The sequence below is a fragment of the Solea senegalensis genome, linkage group LG16 (assembly GCF_019176455.1).
Source record: "Solea senegalensis isolate Sse05_10M linkage group LG16, IFAPA_SoseM_1, whole genome shotgun sequence".
NCBI lineage: Eukaryota > Metazoa > Chordata > Actinopteri > Pleuronectiformes > Soleidae > Solea > Solea senegalensis.
In genome coordinates this window covers 11,999,366-12,021,880 of record NC_058036.1, presented here as the reverse complement: position 1 = coordinate 12,021,880, position 22,515 = coordinate 11,999,366, and the positions used below count along the sequence as shown (strand labels likewise).

Below are 22,515 nucleotides of genomic sequence, written 5' to 3'. Positions count from 1 at the left end.
TTCCTCCTGATCCATCAGCAGGTGTATATCGCTGTCTTATCATGTAACACTCGGCCCTTGTCGAGATTATATTTACTCTGTGCTGCCGTAAGCACCTTTCCTGGCAGATTATATGAATTAAGACCTTATTATGGGATCTGGCCAGGAGCTGCATGTACTGGTGATTTGTAATAAGGGCAGTGCTGAGGTGAGTCAGCAGTGGACTGGCCTGATTACAGGAGCTGGAGCTCAGGAGGAAAAAGAGACCTTGGCTCATCCATGATAAACAAAGGAAGGACAGTCCATTAGCTTTTTGTGGATGGTAACAATTAGTCAGCAGTGAGATCTAATTAATTATTAATCAAAGGCACATGTCATTATTCATGCAACTGAGAGAGGGTGTGAGAAATGAAAACACAGAGGAGACAGTTTGGTTCATAGGAATAAATCAGTATTTTTATATTCTTTTGTAGCAAAATCTTTTCACACAGAAACATTATTTTTTTTAAATCTTATTTTTACCCTATAGAACCTCAGGTGAGAATCAAGTCTATGTTGAGTCAAGTACACAGTTAAATGGTGTTCTTAGTTAGCAGAGAAGACAGCATTGTTACATGATGCCACAAGTCGAGAGGTTACGAGGTTTGTTCACCCAGATTACAAATAAAATAACCTTTCATCAGCCTATTAAGCTGTGAAGTACAGCCATGGAAAATTTTGTTTCATTTGCTCTGATTTTGAGATACTACTGTACCTGTTTCCTCCTGAAATATCTGTTTTAATATTTGGTCCCGAATTTCAGAAGTCAAAAAAAAAAAAGTAATTAATTGCAATATGGATGTAATAACAATTACATCCATATTACATCCATATACATCCATACTCATAGTTATGAGCATAAGCATCACGGTTTACATTACACGGTGCATTTGTTTGGGGGCTATTTTCTGGAGCAGTGTTGGACCGACTCAAAATAAACTGCAGTGACCGAGCGCGTGTGTGGTCAATGTCATAAAGAAACTTCACCCAGTGAAAAAGTGTAACTCACAAATGTGTTTTGTCAACCAAACAGCTGCTGTCAATACACACCAAACTGACACTGAGCTGAACACTAAAAAAAAAAAAATCCAATGTTGTCTTTTTATTTGCAAATTTAAAACTCCATAAAGGAACAACGGATATGATATACATGCACTCCCTTACCTATGATACATTGACATGAATGCAATAGAGGTGTATCCCAAACCATGTGCAAATAAAACCAAGCTTATTTGCATGTGAGTACAACTAGAGGTTGTAAGATACTGGACAACAACCTTTCTTTACTTTCGTAATTTGGGTGAATGGGCTGTAAAAACTAGCCAGTCCTTCACTTCTCACTCTTGGTGTCATGTAAAAACACTGTTCCAGTGAGCCAACTAAAAATGACCAAGTTGGTACACCACAGTAAAGCACCTTCTCACTGTTTGCTTAACATGAAAATAAAAGTACTATTTCACGACACTCTGGCCCCCCCTTTACATTCTCACCCAATTATTATACAAAAATGCCAATATACAGAACAGTACACCTAGGGAAGGAAACAAAAACATAAAATTATAAATAAAAATCATAATAATGATGACCACCCCACATCATGGAAATGCAGCAGAGGGTTTTGAGAAAGGCATCAGAATGTGTGGGGATGCCGTGGTTGAAGTGTCACACTGCAATCTGAAGGAGAATCAAAGATAGATTAATGATCGCTCTGATGAGTTGATTCACAATACAACAAATTAAAGACTTAAAGTCATAAACTGTTCGGTTAAGTAAAGTATCTTTCTCCTATTTTGTCCTCCCCTTTATGTCCTCTGACCTCTCCTGTGCAGCAGAATTATATTTATTACATTATAGTTTCTTACTCATTCCTCCATTTTACCCAGCTAAATGAGTCACTGTCTTACGGTCTTGTTTGTGTGATCTGCAGAGAATTACAGTCGAATGGTGCACAACAGCCGAACGATACATCAAGTGGTTAAGTGGATCTCATGGAGTTCAAAGAACATTCACATCTTGCTACTTTAGTATGTTCTGATAGCATCTGAAACCAAACCCTGAGAGAACACTCTGCTTACAGCAACAGCCTGCTGGGACTCATGTCGCCAGTGATAATCAATGGAGGGACAATATCAAAGCATTCGGAGAGATATTTTTTGTTACAGCAGGAATTTAACCTAAGCTGGAAACACAAGTCATTGGAGACTATTCATTCATTTCTGTAATATCAATAACCTTATATAACCTGAGGCTTTCTTCTTGTGTTAAAGTTTATTTTTCATATCTAAGAAGTAGAACAATTAGCATCTACAAATGTTTGAAACACACATTGAAGAAGCCAGAGGTGTTTTTCAACAAATGGGATTGCGCTTCTGTACCATCCGTCGTAACTAAGCAACCCCAAAACCTGGGAGCTGCTGAGATGACTGATGTTGCTGCAGCTTTACTGAATGAAAATCAAAACACAAACAATGTGTGTGGAGAAAATCTTGCCACGCCTGTGTCATTTTGTCCTTCACCAACTGATTCAGGAAAACCTTGTATGGATGATGAGAGGATCAAAGCTCATTTCAGAGTCAACAAAAACCTACTTTGACCTACTTCTTTGGCCCATGTATATAAAAATGCAATGAAACCACTTGCTGCATTCCAAAAAGTTTATATATATATATATATTTTTTTTTTATCTTGGTGTGACATGGAGGCAACCAGAAAAAAACATGTTGCGCAGGTTGCGACGTGCATGCATCTTCATTAAAAAATAATGTGCTTGCAAATGACGCTGCATATGAACGGGCCCTTATTTCTCATTATGCCAGTTAGTGACTGAAACTTCCTTGAAAGCACTGCTAAATGATGTGAGATGGCCATATGTGAAGGGATACTGTAGCACATGTGTGTTTGATCCTTGCTGACAACTACAACCTCTGCACAGGGCTGCGCCGCTGCCTGCTGATGAATAAATTCAAATAATAAATAGTAATAAAAATGATACAAAACCCAGATGAAAATAAAGATGACTTTGTTTTAATTTTCTACCCGCTCCTTTGGTCCTCACGTGTAGTAGTAGTCCCAAATCATGCCGAGGATCCACAACACTGTGATTAGGGTTCGGTCGAGTTCCACATTGGCAGCTCTCTTCTGATAAATATGTAGATAATCCACTTAGATGTTCTCATCTTACTTTTTCCTCATCTTTTCTCAGGGATCCTGTCCTGTGCCCCGTGGACTCGCAATTATTCCATTTGATTCATGTAGAGTCTGCACAATCCAAGATCCTGCATTGTCTCAAATAGGAATATTTATTTTGAAATACAGAAAGAGAATTTTAGAGTGTTTGGGATCACAGCCCAGAATCGTTTTCCAGTGTCTTTTCACACATATAAACTTAGACTTAGTATTCACATGGATGAATTTCATGCAATACCCAAAGTTCGCATTAAAACACCCCTCCCTCTGCACTCATGTTCCTTAAGTTCCTGATATAAGTTTATAGTTCCGTAAACCATGAACATTTTTTCCTGTACTCAAACTGTGCTCTCCATCACCCACTCGGAGCTCTCAAAAGGGGGCTTCTCTTCCTCACCGTCATCGTACTGCAGCAACATGCCATTAACAGAAAGACTGCGTTTAGTCCAGATGTTACTGATCCTGCGAGGGTAGCTGCTGCGACATTGTGCAGCCCCCACATGGCCCATATCAAATGAGTGGCTCCTCTTGGGCTTGCCCTCCTGGGGGTATCCTAGGAGACGTCCGAGCATGGTGGTGGACTCAGCCCTTCCTAGCAGTGGTTCTTTGTCAGACAGAGGAGCCATAGCCACCGTGGTCATAGTATTGGACGTGGTGGAAGGCCCAGATGTCCCTTGATGGTCCCTCGCTGCCCCTCGCAGCTCCAGGGAAGTAAACGCCCCTAAAAGGTGGTCCAGGTTTGGTCGTGCCTTGGAGCCATGGCCGTGCCGCCGGAATTTGGTGCTGGGTAGGGTGCTGCATTCACTGCCTTGCATGCTGTAGCGACCTCCAGCCCCTCTGCCTGTTTGGCTGTCTAATGAGTTAGAGGAGGAGGATGATGAGGAGAGGCTGCTCTGGAGGGATCCACACTTGAACTCGACCATTTCCTCACGCATGACGACTACTGTAGACTTGACCTGTGGCGGTGCACCGTTGAACCTGTTCAACCCTCCATTGGTTTGGGAGTATGTGTTGCTCATAGTGGGTAACTTATTAGTGTGGATACCGTTGGTCACCTTGTAGCGCACCATGAGGATGATGATGAACACAAGCAGTGTTGCCACAATGATGCCGCCAATGACCAGTATCATGGTCCCCCCCATGAATCCACCATGAAGGGACTGGCATTGTGGGTAGTCCTCAGGGGTGATAAACTGGACACAGCCAACGATGTTGGTGGCAGTGAGGGTGGTGGCAGTGTCTTCCCAAATGGCTAAGACACAGAGGTCATACTGCACCCCTGGGACAAGATTTGTGACAACGAATGCTCTGTGTGTCATGGGAATCATCCTACAAGTAGAAAAGGATACAGAAAGAAACATAGTTATTACTATGTCATCAGAGATTAAGTAAACATGACTGAAATACTGGCTTAATGTTTTATGATGGATGGAGTGTATTAACAATTTTCAATCTCTGGCTACTGTTTATGTTTTAGTTTGTCTGTTGCTCCACCCACCACCAACCACCCAATAATTTCTGCGTGCGGTTGCCAAACACAAACATAGCAAGCTGCAGCTATGTGATGGAAAAGCCAAATGTTATCCACCCTTAAAAGCCTCACTACCCATTTTAAAAAACATCACAAAAAGGAGAGGAAAAATTAAAATCTGCACTCAAGATGCTTTGTAACTTGGACTTAAGAAGTTGAAGACACAAAAGAGTAATGTGTATTATTTTCTTCTGGACAGGGAAGCAAATGCTGATGCATTTAGTACCAACTGCTCCAAATGCATGGAAGTCATAAGGGTTACTCACGTCATCATCACGGGACAAGCATGTTTCCTGTTTTAAGGGTTTACATCAGATTTTGGCCAGTATGACACCAATAAAAATACTGAGAAACATATCAGCTCATGTCTAAATTATATACAGAGAATATTTCAGACAGATGATTCCATTAGTCCCAGTGTTATTACATTTGATATGCATGAAGGAATAGTGATGAGATCTTTTCATTGCCACTTGTGGAACATTATTTGTCCAAATGTAATTTGTTGTAGATTCCATTTAACATTCATTATGTTGAAAAATCGTTGCGTTTTAATGACTGATTAAGCCCCAACTCGTGAGAATGAAATATGAAAATCAATGCTGTTGTATTGCTAATCAATGGTGCACTGTAAGAACCTCTGTTTGTATTGTGCACATAAGAAATAACCTTCCATCTCATCTGTCTAGAATGCAGATCACACAGAGACATCAAATTAGTTGTCACATTACACAATTTAAATTTTACACAATTTAAATGTTTTAAATATTTGTTTTCTCCTGATATGAAAAAATGAAGAGATTTAATCTGTTGTTTTCACATTGTGCAAAAGCTGTTTGAGTGGTCAAACATGCTGCAGTTACACTCGAAAACCTGACACAAGATGAATTGCAAAGGCTGTGTTTTGAAGCAATCGGATCAATGCTGTCACTGCATATCTTGTCAGTGTGCACCAAAAGCTTTTCTTCAGTGGAGTTAACTCGACTGACCACTTCTTGATTGATCATTGAGTTGTCAAACTAAAGTGGGTCATTTGCAGACACATCGTGTGCACTGCCTTGTAATAACACCCACGTTGCACTAATTAGAATCTTAAAAGGTCCAGTGTGCAACATGTAGGCGTTCACTGGCCAAAAATACACATTAGTATGTTTGTATAAGTGAATAACAGTTGCTTGGCTGTCTTAGCCTTAGAACAGGGATGTGAAACCCAAATGGCCTGGGGGCCAATCAGTGTCTACTCTGGTCAAAAATAAATTATATATACATATAATACTTTCATTATAACGTGATATTAAGTGGTGGGCCGCATGTGATTGCTTGACACCTCTGCCTCAGAACTTGGAAGAAGGATAATTGACTGGGGGAGAGCCGATAGTTGTATGTGACTGTATTTCCCTGAAGTGCTTGAGAAAGAAGGGAGTGAGAGAAGGAGTCCTCCATTAGTTGCATTCTGAAGGCTTGCCATCAGAGATCACTAATTCTTACACACTGAACCATTAGTTTTCATCTGCTGCCTATTGAGGAAGAAGATGCCTGAATGTGCTCAGTGAGAGAGTCAGGGTCTGGAGGCAAGGTTGGTGGTTCATTAAATGTGATCTAGGTGTCCACCTTTCTTCAGCCCCCCCATGGCAGCTTCTTAAATATCACATGATGACTGTGAGCCCCACTCATTATGAATAAATAAATGGAAGCAAAGTGGCCGCTTGCAAACAATGCGACGTAATGAAATAGCATTATTCACAAGCAGATGCAACTTGCCTGAACACCAGATCAATCAAAGCATGTTTTTTTTCCTCTCACCATTTATCTTAAGTAGGACACATTTGATAAGATGATTGATAGAGCAGTGCTGCTGAAGCAATGTGTCAACAGCTATGTTGTTTTGTGTTTTTGTTTTTTGCGATAGGGCTGTGTATGTACTAGTTATCTGTTGACAGCACAGGGCAGCATTTGGTCTTTTACCAAACAGTAATAGTGTGTGCTAGTGCTCAGACATCATAAATTCTAAACTATGACTACACATATCATTTTTGAAATATTCAGCTCCTGGCACGCCTTCCTGTAAAAGCCAGACTAAAAATATGACCAAGCCTACAGAAAAAAAAAAGATGCCATGTTGAGGCAACGGTTACAGGAACACTGCTATTCTTGTATAGATAGACATTTGCAATAATTAAAAAAAATAAATATATATATATATATATATATTGAATCAATTTAATAAAAAAAAACTACTAAACTAGTCTTAGGCAGATTAGCAGTTATGCTATCCACTGTTGGGTTATCTTACACTACATACACCCAAAGCTTTGATCCATCTGAAGCATCTCAAAACACAGAAAAAGAACTAGAAAGAAGCTGCAATGAGTCACATGCTCGATGCATGCAATTTTTCCTCCTCCCCCACATGGCTCTTGATTGATTTTTAATCAAGCCGCTGCTCGAGTGCAGGCAGTGCCCCGGGAAACTGTGTCAGCCAACTAGAGCACAGTAGGTGTGCATGTGCAGTCAATGAAGTCATATCAATATTAATTCAAAAACAGTAGGCCTCCCTGTGCACATTATCTCTTCCTTCCAGCCCCTAATTCATCTTCTGACATGCAAAAGGACTGCACAGGAATAATTAAATGCACATACAGTAAATCTATCGCTTTAGGTCAAGTCCCTACTGTATATAAACCACAATCCATAATGCCATGATTATGAATGGAGTTTGTACTGAATATGTTAACTAAATAGTTATCAACATAGTGTAAAAGGGTGGTTAAATTTGAGAAAAATCACAAAATGATGGAGATACAAATATAAATGCTGTGGTTCCTTGTTTGCAATTATTGTGTTTCTAGTCTGTGGTTTCAGAATATTTAATTATTTGAGGAGATTTAGATGCTGCACATTAATGAAAACAGACAGAAAATGTGATTAACAAAGCCCATATCAGTGTTATGTGCACAATTTGTATGCAGTATAAAAGGAAATTCATCAAACACAGATCAGTCATTTAATGTTTGCTTCTTAAAATTCAGATATTTTCCTATTTCTCTGACATGGCAAACTGGCAGAGTGTGCAGGCAAGGAAATCAGATTGATACCGTATTATTGAATTTGCAGGGATGATGAGGTGAATTCACAGTGTTTGAACAAAGTAATATATTTCTTGATTACTGTGTACACTTCTGATCCCGCATTCCCAGCTAATAATTAGCCCTCCCATTGTCTGTCAATTATCTTTAATTAAATGACTCTCGCTGAAATTTACATTGAAGGTACACCGTGCAAGACGATTGCTCAAAATAAATTACTGGACAAGCAGCGGCTAATTCGTAATGAGGTGCTGATACACCATTAATTATCAGTGTTTGAGGAAGCATGGAGCTGACATCAAGCTGCTGTAACCCCCATCTGCAAAAGGCCACTTAACCAATTTTCAAACTATTCTCATGCAGCGACTACAGCTTGGGCAAACATGGAGTTTTAATTGTCTAGAGAGGATTCATCCGCGTGTTTAGGTGACAGATGAAATGTATCATATTGATCCATGTGTTTGTTCTTATAACACAGCAAAGTCCAGTTGTTCCTTTTAATGTCCCACAAATTGATTTGGTATTAGACGCAAGCCTGTTTTCTATATTTGCAGCTCAGTAATCCTGGTTTAATGTCACTGATTTCTCTGTCTCACTTGAGTCAGGAAATTGATTTCACAGAGTCTACAGCTGCTGTCTCTTCAAACTTGTATGTTATGGATTTGAGCATCTTAGGAAATATACATTAAAGTGTGGGTATAAAATCACTGTATTATTGTATTTCTCATGACTGTTCAAGGTATTTCACTATGTTTTCGGTTTCTGCAGCGAAAACATTAAAACTGGTGGAACCTTCACATATAAACCAATGTCTGTTACATACAAACCATCGGGAAATAATTCAACACAATGATAATTAAGCCTGTCCTGTCCACATACAGTAACTCTCTGTGTTTCTCAGACATTGGCAACATTTTTGTGCTGCATAGAGCAAGGGATTTCTTTTATGTCAAGAAAGTGGAAGGCAACATCAACACTTCACTAGTAAACTGAGACGGCTGTAAACAGGTATGACTGAAAACACAAATAATCGCCCACGGAAAGTTTAAGAAGTGAATACTACTGCTCAAAATACCTGGTTTTGTTTGATGAGATAAATGTTTCTAATCCCTTTCTACCCTGTGCTGTTTGTGTATAGGCACAAACACTCCCTCAGCCTGGTAATTCAGATAGTTTTGCTTGACAGAGCCTCTTTTCTAATCAGTAGCATGTTGTTTTATTATTTTTTTACACTAGCTTACTCTAGCTTTAAGAAAACAATGATTGATTTGAGTCGTACTAAAAGCAAAAAGGCAGGTGCTCAAAGCTAGCTATTAATTCTTGAAGCTAAAGTTAGCATTATACCACAGGCTTAATTTACCACTTACAAGAGCAATACCTTAGCTCTTAATTCAATAACATTAAGTTACCTGAACCATCCTTACCTGTAAATAAGAACTTCATCCTCAGAACAATTGTACTGAAGCTGAAACATTTTGACCTTTGGAGTTGATTTGCTAACAGTCCACTTGACCAGAGCTGACATGCCAGTCACTTCAGACACAGATACTGCTTTCTCTGGCAGAGGTTTTGGCTCCCCTTTACTTATCTTGGTAGAGCTAGTTATGTCAGAAAGCCCAGACTTGGGTTGTGTGGTACGGTTTGTACCATTACTCAGATGGGGGAGTTGAATAATTGACAACTCAATAGAGGCTGTAGATTCACCAGCTGCATTAGCAGCTATGCAAGTGAAGATACCATAATCCTTGGATGTGGTGATTGTTATGTCCAGGGTTCCATTCTCATACACCGTAGCTCTTGAGGAGTTGCTAATCAAACGATCATCAGGAGCAACCCAATGCACAGTTGGCATTGGATCACCAACAGCTTTACAGCGCAAGCTAGCTGTTTGGCCTTCCAGAACAAGCAACTTGTGTGTGTGCTGTGTGATCAAAGGTGGCTCACAAACAAACTCCTCCTCACGAACAGACCAAAAGTAGCGTCCCTTTAGACTCGCAGGAGAAGCGCAGGTTTCCATATCATCATCGCGTTCCAGCCTTCGCAGCCAAAGCACTTCACAATTGCAGTGCAGTGGATTTCCACCAAAGCTCAGGGAGAGTGGGGGTGCGTAAGGTGTGCTCAACACAACATTGCTCTGGGAGCGTGCAAAGATAGGGTCCGGAGGGAGCTTTTGGAGACGGTTTGAAGTTAGGTCCAAACGGGCAAGCTTTTCCAGATCAGTAAAAGTCCCTTCAGCTATGAAGGCGATGAGATTATGATCCAGACTCATCTGATGGAGGTTGACCATTTTGCGGATGGCGTCCCAAGGCACACTGAGCAAGTTATTATATGACAAATCCAGATCCTCTAGTGTCAGTAACAAATCATCAAAGGCTGTGTCAGAGATCCAACTCAGCTGATTGTTGTTGAGTATCAGGTGCTGCAGGTTGATCAGTCCTCGGAGATCGTCCGGTCCCAGCTCGGTCAATCGATTAGTGTCCATGTGCAGGGATCTCAGGGTTTCCAAATCAATGAAAGAGAAAGGCTGGATGGTGCTGATGGTGTTGCGGGACAGGGTTAAATCCACCAGGCCTGTCATGTTGGCAAAGTCCTGAGTGGTGACCTTGAGGATGAAGTTGCCGCCCAGCCGGAGCTCCACAGTTCGCCTGTCGATGTCCGGTGGGACAAAGAGCAGGCCTTTGGAGGGGCACAGAGTCCCTAGAGACTCTGAGAGGTTCTGGCAAACACAGTATTTGGGACATGCGTTGACCATCATGACTGTGGTTCCCAGAAGCAGGAGACTGATGACCACTTTGTCCATGTTAGATCATAGACAGTGGACCTGTAAAACAAAAGAAAAAGAGATCAATTTAAGGCCAATATGACCCAAATTTTACCAGTGTACTTTTTCCATTGCTTATTTTTTACAGATCTTACATAATACACTTCATACCAAAGATTCTCAATGGTCGTACAGACTGGACCACTTGGTGCCTAATCCATGTGTGAAAATAATGACTCACACTCCCTAAACCACTCTTTCATGGACTACGCCTAAATATGAACCAAACAGTTAGAGTGTGTAACTTTTATTTTCTTTTTGGGGGGGGGCAGGCAGAGTGCGATCCTCACATTTAGAGCATTAGAAACCGTCATAAATATGATGTCAGAATTCCACTATAGTCTGTGCATGGTTATTCTAATACATGCACTATATATTGCTCACTTGATGGGATGGGTAAGCTTTTATCAATTTTTATAAACATTTTTTTCCCATCACACTTGGCAATACAAATGGCAAAATCTAAAAGATTTTATAATGCAAATAACAGGTGAGAAATCACATGAGGATTCTCTGATAAAGCTCAGGATTACAGTGCTGAGCAGCTATTTTTAATACTCTGCTTGCAGCCTGCCATTACAGATGTACCAACAACAGCTCAAGTGTCCAGCACAGTAGTGCACATTATTTACACAGTTAAAATCCAATGGTCTGCATTTTCTGTTTCTGTGTTTGTCTATATAATTTGGTTTGTCTGCATCACTTAATTCATCATGCCTTCACCATTTTGGTAGAAAACAATCACATTTTAGGTTTGGAAAAAACAACAACAACATTATATTCCACAAGCTGCAGGTGTTGGACTCATCAAGCTTGGCTGACAAAATAAGCACGCTTCTGTGAACAGCCCTCGCACCTGGCTGACTTCTCTGAATAGATGGCCACACTTGGCTTCATCCAACAAGCTTTTAATTCCCACAGACGTTTGTATCATTAATTCAGGAATACACCAACAAAAATCAATTTCAATCATCTTTTTTTTCTTTACGCCAGCAGAATCTATTAATGAAAAAACCTTGTAGTCTACGTGTTTCTCACTAGAACCATTGGGGGTGGACTGTTGTTATGTTTTCATAATAACCATATGTTTGTGCCATTATTCATTATCATCCATAAGTGTGTGTGTGTGAGAGAGACGCTGGTGAGGGCTTCTCATCTCTGACTTTCCGGAAACACTCCTTCATGTGTAGATCCTGCTTTTCAATAACTCATAATTACAAGAGGAAAAAATATGCAGCCTATAAATAAACCCTCTTCATTTTCAAGGAGTCATAACCAGTTTTCAATTATATCATGAAGTACCACCACATCTAGACTGCGTGTCACACTTGGATAATTAGAATGGAATGGCAAACAGGAATCCATAAAGAGTCTGCGACAGTCCTTGAATTCTATTCATAAAACGGGCCAAAAGTATGCTGGGATCAAATGGTGTGTGCAGTTATGTGCCAGCTTTTTATTACTGAAACAGAGAGATAACACAAATGTACCAAATGTCATCTTGAAATAAAAGCATCAAAAGAACATGTGACACCAAATATGTAAATCAGCACTAGATGTACCCATTGAGCCCTTAAACATCACAACTTTAAAGCATAATGATGAAACTTTTATTCAACAGTGGTACAATAGCTGTGAACCCCCTTTAGAAAGCCTGTTTCACTCTAAAAATCCACAGGTATATCTGGGATTTCTTAACCGAAGTGAACCTGCTGATAGGCAATTAACAACTTTCCATTAAACATGATTGTCCGCCATAGGAGAAGAAGCTCAGTGACAATTTCATGGTGGTAACTATTTCGCATCTTTTACTTTGGTCCCTCTTTCAGTTGGTCTTTCAATCGATCCGAAAGATGAAAAAAAATATATTTTGAGTTCTGTTTCAAGTTGTAAAACAGTAAGGTTCACAGTAAAACATTCATGGCTTATGGCAACGCTAAGAGCTGAAAGATTCATGTTCTTTATCGCATTGCACCAGAAATGACTCAGGAATGACCAAAAAACAGTGAAGACAAAGAAATGAACATTTTGTCCAGTTTTTGTGTTGCCACCAATGACAATCAGAGCCAAATATGAGTCAAAAAACGTTTGTTTGTGCAAAAGGAGTTTGGTTCCACCCACACCTGAAACCATTATGCATTTTAGGTTTGAAGCTATCAAGTTGTGTTAACAAGTGTTTTTTTTTTACAATACAGCACTGCTAATGTCTATGCTTCTGTGCTATTAATACTACGCATTTTAGTTGCTTATTTTTCCAACTACTTTTGATTTTCCAATTGCATTTTCTAAATAAACAGCTTTTTACTTCTTAATTACATTTAATTGTCCCCCTGCATGGTTTCTTAAGAATGTCTAACAATGCTTGGATCACTGACGCATGGTTTTGACAAACAGCAATAAGCTGATGCAGATACATGTTCACACAAACCCAACATCTCCAATGTTAGCAACCACAAGGCAGGACATGTCTTCAGCCTTAGAAGAGGGAAACTACAGTATGAAGAGCCATTGTTTTTAGTTTGAAGTAATGAGGGGAAAGGAGCGAGAAGGACTGGGAGGTATATGGGAGGAACGGGAAAGATGGGTGAGGGAAGGAAACATGGATTTCACTTCATGTTTAAGGCGGTAAATTAACCTCATGCTTATTCTCACATTAACATGTAGTACATAATTAGAGGTTGATCAACATGGGTTTTTCAGTGGCTGAATCCAAACCCTTTTTTTATATATATATATTAGTGCAGCTGATTGCAAACAAGTAATCCTGATTATTATTATTTTTGGGCCCATATATTAAGCCATTTCCCCCTTCCTTCTGATGAATTATAACATTGTAACGGTAACAAATAATACTAAAAAAAATCTTTTCAAACCTACATTTTCTGTTCTCACTGCAGTGCAATTATATACAGTATTTTCAATAAAAAAAAAACAAAAAAACATGCAGGTTTTGGCAACATAGACGCGTAATTCATGATAATTAGTTGATTTTTAAATTGTCCAATTTATCAGTCCACCTCTATATTTAAAAACAAATTGCTTTTCATACTATTATTTAAGATTTAAATCACATAGTATTATTCACCTTTACTTCTACCAGGGTCATTCTCTTGTGAGATAGGTCTACTTGTTCTCAAATGTATGCATATTAGCACTGACACTGTAGGTTTTACTCAGCATTCTTGTGATGTGAGCACCTGCTGTATATTCAGCACTTCCTGCACACCCAGTGTTCTGTTTGTCCCACATTAAACAAAAGAAGTTTGGCTAACTAGGATGTCTCTCATGGGTCTAATTTCAGTTATGACAAACAACCAGAACAGAGAAAAAGCAGTCCTGTAATTTCAGTGTACATTGCATGTTATTCTGGCGTTATTGATCAAGTATAACAAGTATTGGCCCTTCCGCTGAATGTAAATCAGTACATCTGAGTGAGATGCAAAGAAACTTTAAAACAGAGTCAGACACTCAAGAACAAAAGATGTAATTCTCTCGAGTCAGCTGTCACATATTAAACAAGTGCACCTGTCTGTGCTGATCTGATGAGGAGCTCAGAACAGAGAGCTGGGATCCCAAAACGTGAATATTTTAATAACCTGTGAATTAAACTTTCTGCTTACTGCAGCTGTAACTAGTCCATAATAGCTATATAGCACTAATATAGGGGGTTCAGTCACTGCAGAAGTATCAGTCTGTTTAGATTAATGGCAATTTCTTTACAAAAAAAAGTCAAATCAAACACATTTCTTAGCACAAAGGAATTCAAATGTGAGAGTTGATTTGTGGTGTGACACAAAGCTGTGTTCAGCAACCATTCCACACTGCACAAATCATGTTCTTGTCTCTGGGGCATGAGTTTTGTAAACATCCCTTGTTAAAATTGAATGAGCTCTTTACAGAAAACTGTGTGCAACGATGATAATAAAAGTGTCTTCATATTTGCCAAATAATTGCAGACTCGATCCATACTGATCTGACCCTCACAGCACTCTGCAGCAAACCCCCACAAGGCCTCATGGTGAGAGCTGTCAGTGATGACAGACAGTTCCTCTCATGGACTCATTTTAATGGACAGCACTGAGAAACACATAATGAAAAAAGAAAAAAAAAGAAAAGAGAAAGCAGCCTTTTATCTTTTTCTTTTGATCTTCCTTTCCACAGAGATGGGACAACTGTGGGTAGCCTAGCCATTTTGAAAAACTGAAAGGGAATGCACAAATTTGAGGCAATGTGCAAGGCTGTCTGGCATCAGTGAAACAAAAAAAAACTTTTGAATAATATTCAGTCTTGCAGCAGTTTCCCATTAAGCGAATGTCATTTGTGGTTACTGGGCAGAGGAAACCCAGCTGAGGAGCGGAAACCAAAGTGACCTTTGGAGGACGAAAGAGGTTCAGTCACCACAAATTGTGGAAGATGTTCAAGGTCAACATCCATTTATTCATGGACTTTATCAAGCCTGCAACAACATCTACCATCCAAGGACAAAGATCCCGATGAATTACTAACACACAGCGATAATTACATAGTACAGTGAAATCTTTAACACATTAGAATTGTAGTGTAATGTCTTTAGCAGACACATCCATTTATAAAAGTACAGGGTGTATTGAGTTTCTTATATCTTGTTGTTGTCAGGTATTGCAGTTGAAACCCATGGGTTACTCCCAGTGGCTGCCCATTTTTCAAGTAACAAGAAGTTCAAAAAGTCAATCAGCAATAAAATTGGGAGGGAACTGGTTGAAAGAAACAATCTCCCCTCTGTTTCTCTTTTTCTGCAAGAAAATGGACAAATATTTGCCAGTTGTTTGATACTAAAGTGACCCTGTTCGCACTTCATATTTGGTGTGAACGCATCCTCCGGATGGAAGGGATAACATCTCTCAAAAGTGAAGCCAAATCGGTGTATCTATGCAGCCATTCGGAAAAAAAGAACTTAATAATCACTCTTTGATTTCCTGTGTCATTCTGAATCCAACCATCAATGGCTTTGTGATTTTGGTGTGATTGTTGGATGTCCATTCATCATTTGGTTTGTCTTTGAACACAGCGGTGATGCCACCACAGTGGTGTTTGCTGGTCTTAGAAACAGGGAAAGCTCATGCAGGCCCACTTATTTATACATTGATTCTCACATAAATTCTACCCTCATAGAGATCAACTGAACCTTCACTGGTTGTGCCCTGCTGCTATGAGAATGTCGAGGGGGGAAAAAAATGCATCAGACGATCTGTGATAAACAGCTGATTCTGAATGAACTCTTTATAAAGATAATCGTGTGCATATTTGACCATTTATGTTTTGATATTTTAGAGGAAATGTTGAGGAATCCTCTCTTTGCCATTGTTGAGCAAGCCTCCACCAATTTCTTTTGTACAAGTGACAACATGAACATCTTTCATGTTTTCTGCTTGATGTGTGTGTGTGTGTGTGTGTGTGTTGTTTTTTTTCTCTAGCAAGGTAAGCGAAATGGGGGGCTCGATATAATTTACATTATGCAGGCTACTTTTTCCTTATTACGCTGTAAAAGTAGACAATCGTGCCTTAAACGTTACAATTTACATAATTCTGCTTTATAATGAGTCAGTTGACCTTTTCCAAGCAAGTCATCGCAAATGTCGATTAGCTCTCTAGTTACAACTGTTAACATTTACTTCGAGAGACATATAGTAGGCAGACATAGTGAGCGTTTTATAATATATAATGTCACAACCTTTTTTTTGTGCAGACGGGTGGGAGGAATATGAGAATATCTGCATGTCACATAAGAATTTGTTCGAACTTGATTTCTGGAAAAGAAAAGTGTCAGCTTCTCGTATGTGTGTGTGTGTGTGTGTGTGTGAGCAAAGGATAATTTGATAGATGGCTCATCGTACAAATGATTGTTTGCAGTGATTATTTATTAACAACTGAAGATCTCATAGGAAGCTAATGTCATGGAACATGTGTATTTATCTTGGTCAGATTATGTTATAAACATAGCATTTCACGCTACACTGCGTCTTATCTGCTTTGCTTTAAATACATTATGCTGATATGGAGTTATTTATATGAATCAGGACATTTTTTACGCAACTAAATGGGACGGATGCACTGCTTTTCTTGATTTTTAGCAGCAACTTGACCGAGCAAAGACTGCCTCAAACAGAATAATGGACATCATGAGCAAAGCACAAATATTCAAATTTATTCTGCTTATGTGGTATAAAATGAAATGTCCTCTTGTGAAAGAAAAAAACAAGAAAAAACACTTTCAGCAGCACAACAGGAAAATCACCACATTAGGTGCCACATACACAAAGGCTTATAGTTAGCCATTGTTTAATTTGTGGTGCTCTCACTGTCAGTGGTGCTGCAATAATCAAATGCCCGCATAACAAAGAATGGAGACATATTTAATTATATTATTCAACATGAATGGATCATCAGTCACATGAAAATCATGCCAATTAATTCTCTTTCCCAAATGCAGATATTGTTCTACATGAATAACAATAATGTCCTGCCTGAATATTTAGACTGTGAGTGTCATTGGAGATAAGAGTTTAAGCCCACACCTTTCCTTTGTCGGCATGAGGCTATATTAAGGCTATTTAATTTGCACTTAGTGTAATGAGCGCCATACACATTTAAATGGACCCTGCAGCAATTGTACTGGCGGAAAAAAAAAGTCACGGGCAATAAAAGCTGTTACTGTCTTTAAAAGCTTTATGATATGGAATGTTATCGTGCCATTAAAATGCCCGTAGAGCGAAACAAAGCATTTACAGCACCACTTGACATTTTAGGCATTAGGTTAACACTTGGGGGGGGGGTTACCCAAGTCAAGTAAGTACATATTATACAAGGACAACGTCTGGATTACAGTGATCAATTCTTCTTTGTCCATTTCCTGAAAAGGAACAGGTATTTATGGAGCTGATTTCCTGTCAGTGGGAACATTGTAGACATACTTCATCGATTATGTTGATGGACATTGATTGGTAAGTGGAAGATGTGACACTTCACAAACACAGGGGGCAACATTCTGCCATCCATTCAAACCAAACCTCCAGTAACACTCTATATGACAGAAATATGGCAAGTTTGGAGATGTGGGCACATTTCAATGATATTGCTGCAACTGCCGAGTACAGTTGCATGTTTAGTGTTGCATCTAGTTCTACTGTTTTTCACTCATTAAATGCGACATAGACCGGAAGCTCCAATTACTGCTGCATTTGTGTGTGTATCTGCGACATTACCTTGTTTATGAAACCCTAAAGTTTCAGAACAAACAGTTCAGCCACTGCTGAGAAAATAGGGTTTTATTGTTTTCCTGGGCTCTGCAAAGCGGATTGGCACTTCCGTATGTCATCAGTATACCTCACCACTCCTCTCACCACCGTAGCGCCTCCTGGTGCGGGCACTAGTCCGGGCACATCCGGTTGTGAAAATTCAACCGCAGAAGAAGAAGAACTACTCTCGTTGTAGCTGCTGAGATGCAGAGCATCCACCGTGCCAGAGGGGGAGCTGTGTATCTGAGAGCTGGCCTATCTATTACGTCACTTCCAGGTACCTGGCCAATCACAGGACAGTGGGAAAGCTCTCGTTGGCTGGCCAATCACAACACAGTCCACGTTCTGGGGGTGTGATTTTGGTCTGAAACAGCGCGGCTGACGAGAGCGTCAGTGAGGAGATATTTTGATCGGCTCTTTTGCAGCGATTAGGAGGTTTTTAACCATGAAAACAAGTTAATATATGTAAGTAGACCTCCATAACTAACATATATGTGTAATACAAGCATTCGATGTCACTTTTAAAAAATACCTGTATATTATCTGTATTATTTTACTTTGCAACCTTCTTCCCAAGGAACGTCACTATTTTACTTTTCAGCAAACCATGAAAAAGTTCAACGTGTGCAGAAATACATTTCAGCAAATTGTTTTATATATGTCACATCACCATTTTCTAAAGTTGTGTTAAAACCATGCCACACTTGAACTTTTCTTGAGAATGTTGATGCTCAGAGGAAAAATAATTTTATTTTCTTGGCTCTAAAACCCAACTGCATTCATTACCAAAATGTCTTCGCCATCATTTCCTAATTTCTGCCAAAAGCTCATACACTTTCAAGTTGATATGCACACACACCATCCATAGTCTTTGTATGATGTAGACATGTATTAAAAATAACATTATCTGTCGCCAAAAACTACTGTGAAAACTCACCATCCTGGCGACTATAAGTTCAATCTTGAAGTAGGACTTCTCATAGCAAGTGCAACAACAACAAATTAGTATGTAATAAACATGAACTAGCTGATATTTGGAGCACCTGAGGGGACTCAGGGATGTGATATTGTATATAAGATGCTTGTATCTTCTACCACTGCCTTACCACTTATACCTTTCAAAATGTCACAATATAAATAAGCTGAACGTTACAGATAAATGCTTTAAGAACATCTTGATATTTGATTTGAAAGGTCCTTTTGGGACAGCAACAGTTTAGCATTATACAGATGTAATATGGAGATTACAGCATGTTCATCTCAAAAGCAAATGTTGATACAGTATGACAAGGTGCTGGGACAAAGCGCCTGACGAGAAGCCAATGTTTACTGCGTGGCTAATCAGAAAACAGTCTTGGGTATCTTTCTTTTCATTCATTTATTTATTTGTAGGAATCAATTATTGATTTCAGGTGCTAATGAAAAGCTATCAACTCTTTGAGCTGAGCAATGACAGGGCACCATTGATGAAAACGAGAAAGGGACTGAGAAGGACAGAGAGGCATGGCAGAAAGATAGATGGTTGACATGGTGTCATAAGCAAGCTGTGCTTCGAGAACATGGATCCTGTTGTATGAAGTTAACCTGCGAGCAGACATGCCTGCACAGCTGTGTCGCCATCTGTACAAAATGTGTGCGGCATCTAGAATGAATGGGTCCTGAGGGACATTCTGAAGGTTTCGTCTTCCTTTGGCAGTAACTGACTTTGATCAGAGAACATCATGACGCGCAGATTCCACTGAACACTTTACTAATCCTGTGTTCCAAATCACTAACTAAAACTGCAAGAGAGGGCAGAAGCCCCAATCTTCCTCACTGTCACCATCTTGACTGAGCTTTGCCCTCCTTCAGCCTCAGTGATAATTTGCAGTTGTCAGCTGTATTCAGTGGCATCACTTTCCAATACACACACAGAGCAGGAAGTAAAAACACTCCGACGCTGTCAAGATTTAGTGAGCACCTAGCAGACAGAGCTGGACTCGTCAGCGTGACATTGCGTTGTCTTTCAGTTCTCAGACACTTTGATAAAACGGGACACAGCGTGACAGCTTGGTGAACCTGAGTGCGCTGTGTGCAATCCACTGATGTCGTGTTGCATCACACTCGTGCGCTGACACTCCAAGCAGCAACTCTCACTGGTGTTCAAGAGGAGCCAGCACACTTAACATTCACCCCCTTTCTTTCAGATGATTCCCTGCCATTTGTAGGAGACGTTTGCATGTGAAGAGGGGCAAACAAAATGGAAGCGGCACTTTGTGGCTGAAACTTGACTCTTTTCTGGAGGAGAATCAAAAGGTATCATTCTGTTACACACACATACACATACACAACACGTAATAATCTGTCTGCTGGATCAGAAAAAATGGCTTGAATGGCTTGCCTCTCTAGAACAGCGACAGCCAGCTACTGAGGATTACATCAACTAGCTGCAAGCTTGTCTCTCCGCTACCTTTCCTCCACGAGCGTCTCACTTTTATGAGTTTGGATTCCTGAAGATAACTCAGATTCAGACAAAGGTTGGGCTGTCTACAGGCACCAGGGCTGTCAGTTTCCAAAAAAATCAAGTTCCAACTCAAACACAATGACACTATTACATTTACGAGGTGTCATGATATATGCTGAGCACTTGTTCAAACTTTCTTACTGCCCATCTGTGATGCCTCCTCCTCCACCTCTGGTGGTACTAACAGCAAAGCTAAACAGCTGAGTCCACAGATTTCCGCATTATTTATGGCGTAGAAGCTGAAATATGTCAATACACTTCTCTTCAGATGCTTTGGTGTGGTGACTGTTTGTGAAACTGAACATAACATCATTGTCTCATTTTTGTTGATGCTCAGAGGAAGCATTTTTTGGGCCAAGAGGGCATTCAAAGTGGATTAAGCGCGACTCACATGGCCATCTGTTAAATCATGCAGTAATTTTTTTTTAAGGCTCCACTTTGAACACCGTAAATCAAATGGATATCAGAATATCAGATAGGTAGGTATAGCTTTAATAGTCAGTGGGTAAACACAATTTATATAGGTGTACATAGAGGGAACGTCTAATTTGGAGAGTTGCTTAGATAAACTGATGTTACTCTATTTGTAGCTTCTTCACTGCCAACTGCTCAGGGTGATAAACAGGTAGGTCATTAGTCTACTCCTGAGAGAAGTACTGCGGTTCAGCACCATGGTCAGCACTTTTATCTATGCCAAATAATGAGTTGCAGAGTGGAAGGACTTATTTCAGGGACACAGAAGTAAGTGACCACCTCATGTTCTGCATACAGACACTGTGAGGTGACACCTCCAGCGATTCAGTGAATACAGACGGACTGGAATGAATCGTTACTGCAAAAGATTACCAAATGTCTTTCATATACATGCCTGTACCTTAACTTTCTACCAGGACATTAACAGAAACAAACCATGAAAGTGAAGGTTTTTCTCAGAACCTGACTCATGGAGCTCAGAGCTAATTCTGTTGTGTATGCAGATCTGGAAGAAGTACATGTTGTGCAAAGCAAGTTTAATTTTAGATATTTGTTCCCAGCTGCACTTTCACATCATTTTGAATTTGCTACAGCGTTGATTCCCACTGCTGACTGGCTTGTTCGCCATTGCACTGGAAGCGTAACCTGCGTCTAGACTTTTACCTTTGAGATTGAATGCAGTGATTATCACTTGTGCCTCAAAGTTCCCACTCCAAATTCCACTTCAATGATAATCTGACTGTGTGGGTATTGCAGCTTCCTTCAGCATTTCAAAGACAAGCAGACACCATACACAGGATTTGGGAATGTTAGTTCTCTTTGTGTGTTGGTCCTGTGATAGGCTGCTGAGCTGTCCAGTGTGAACCTTGCCTCTCACCCACTGTCAGCTGGGATCAGCTCCATGCTCCCCCTAAGTACCCTCAAAAGACAGCAAGATGGATGGATGGCCTGTATGCTCCCTGGCTTTCTTCGACACTCAAAACCTATTACTAAAGCAGAGGCCACAGTAGCTCTGTGTCGTAGTTTATTGCTGCATCTCACCCTACTCTGTTGTCCACAAAGCATGTGTATCCGCTGTGTGTCTGCATGTTTCACATGTAGGTTAACTTTGAAAGCCCAACAATATGCTTTTAAAAATGCTCCTGTACTGAAGAGCAGGACGGAAGACACTTATACTAGAGTGCTTTTATTTTAAGAAAAGGTCCACGATGTGCTGTGTTTATGACATACGCGACAGATGTAGGTGCTCAAACTGTGATGACAGATAATTGTCACCGTCTATTTTTTCTTGTGAAACATATGCAAAACATTCCCAAAAGGAGCTGCACTGCACCATCTGCAATCATTTGTTGCCTGAGTGGAAAACAAGATGTTCTGCGATGTAGACGTGCTGCTGATGTATCCAGTCAGGCCCTGGCCTAAGACTAACTATAGAGCTGCTTTCAGACACGCAGTGGAGTTTAAATATTCTCTAGAATTCTCTGCATCCTGCTTCCTCAAGCCAGGCTCCACCTCCACGATTGCAGCTGAAGGTTGTCTGCATGGATCAAACTCCCGAGAATACAAATCCTGAGTTTATGCATGGAAATCGCTTGGGCGTGTCGAGGTTACAGAAACTTGCA

General features: G+C 40.0%; 1 protein-coding gene across 3 annotated transcripts in view; it reads right to left on the bottom strand.

The window, feature by feature from the left end:
- Nucleotides 1–1,117: 1,117 nt before the first annotated feature.
- Nucleotides 1,118–22,515, bottom strand: part of LOC122783332 (leucine-rich repeat and fibronectin type-III domain-containing protein 2) — a 162,217-nt gene continuing 140,819 nt past the window's right edge. For 2 of the 3 annotated variants that reach the window (XM_044048063.1, XM_044048064.1), the window contains 2 exons: nt 9,246–10,642; nt 1,118–4,533 (listed from right to left, as the gene is read on the bottom strand). In XM_044048063.1, coding sequence (XP_043903998.1) covers nt 3,543–4,533; nt 9,246–10,621 — 2,367 coding nt within the window. In that variant the 5' untranslated portion in view covers nt 10,622–10,642 and the 3' untranslated portion in view covers nt 1,118–3,542. Of the gene's footprint in view, nt 4,534–9,245; nt 10,644–22,515 lie in introns of those variants that run through there. The other variant, XM_044048065.1, reaches the window with a different exon arrangement.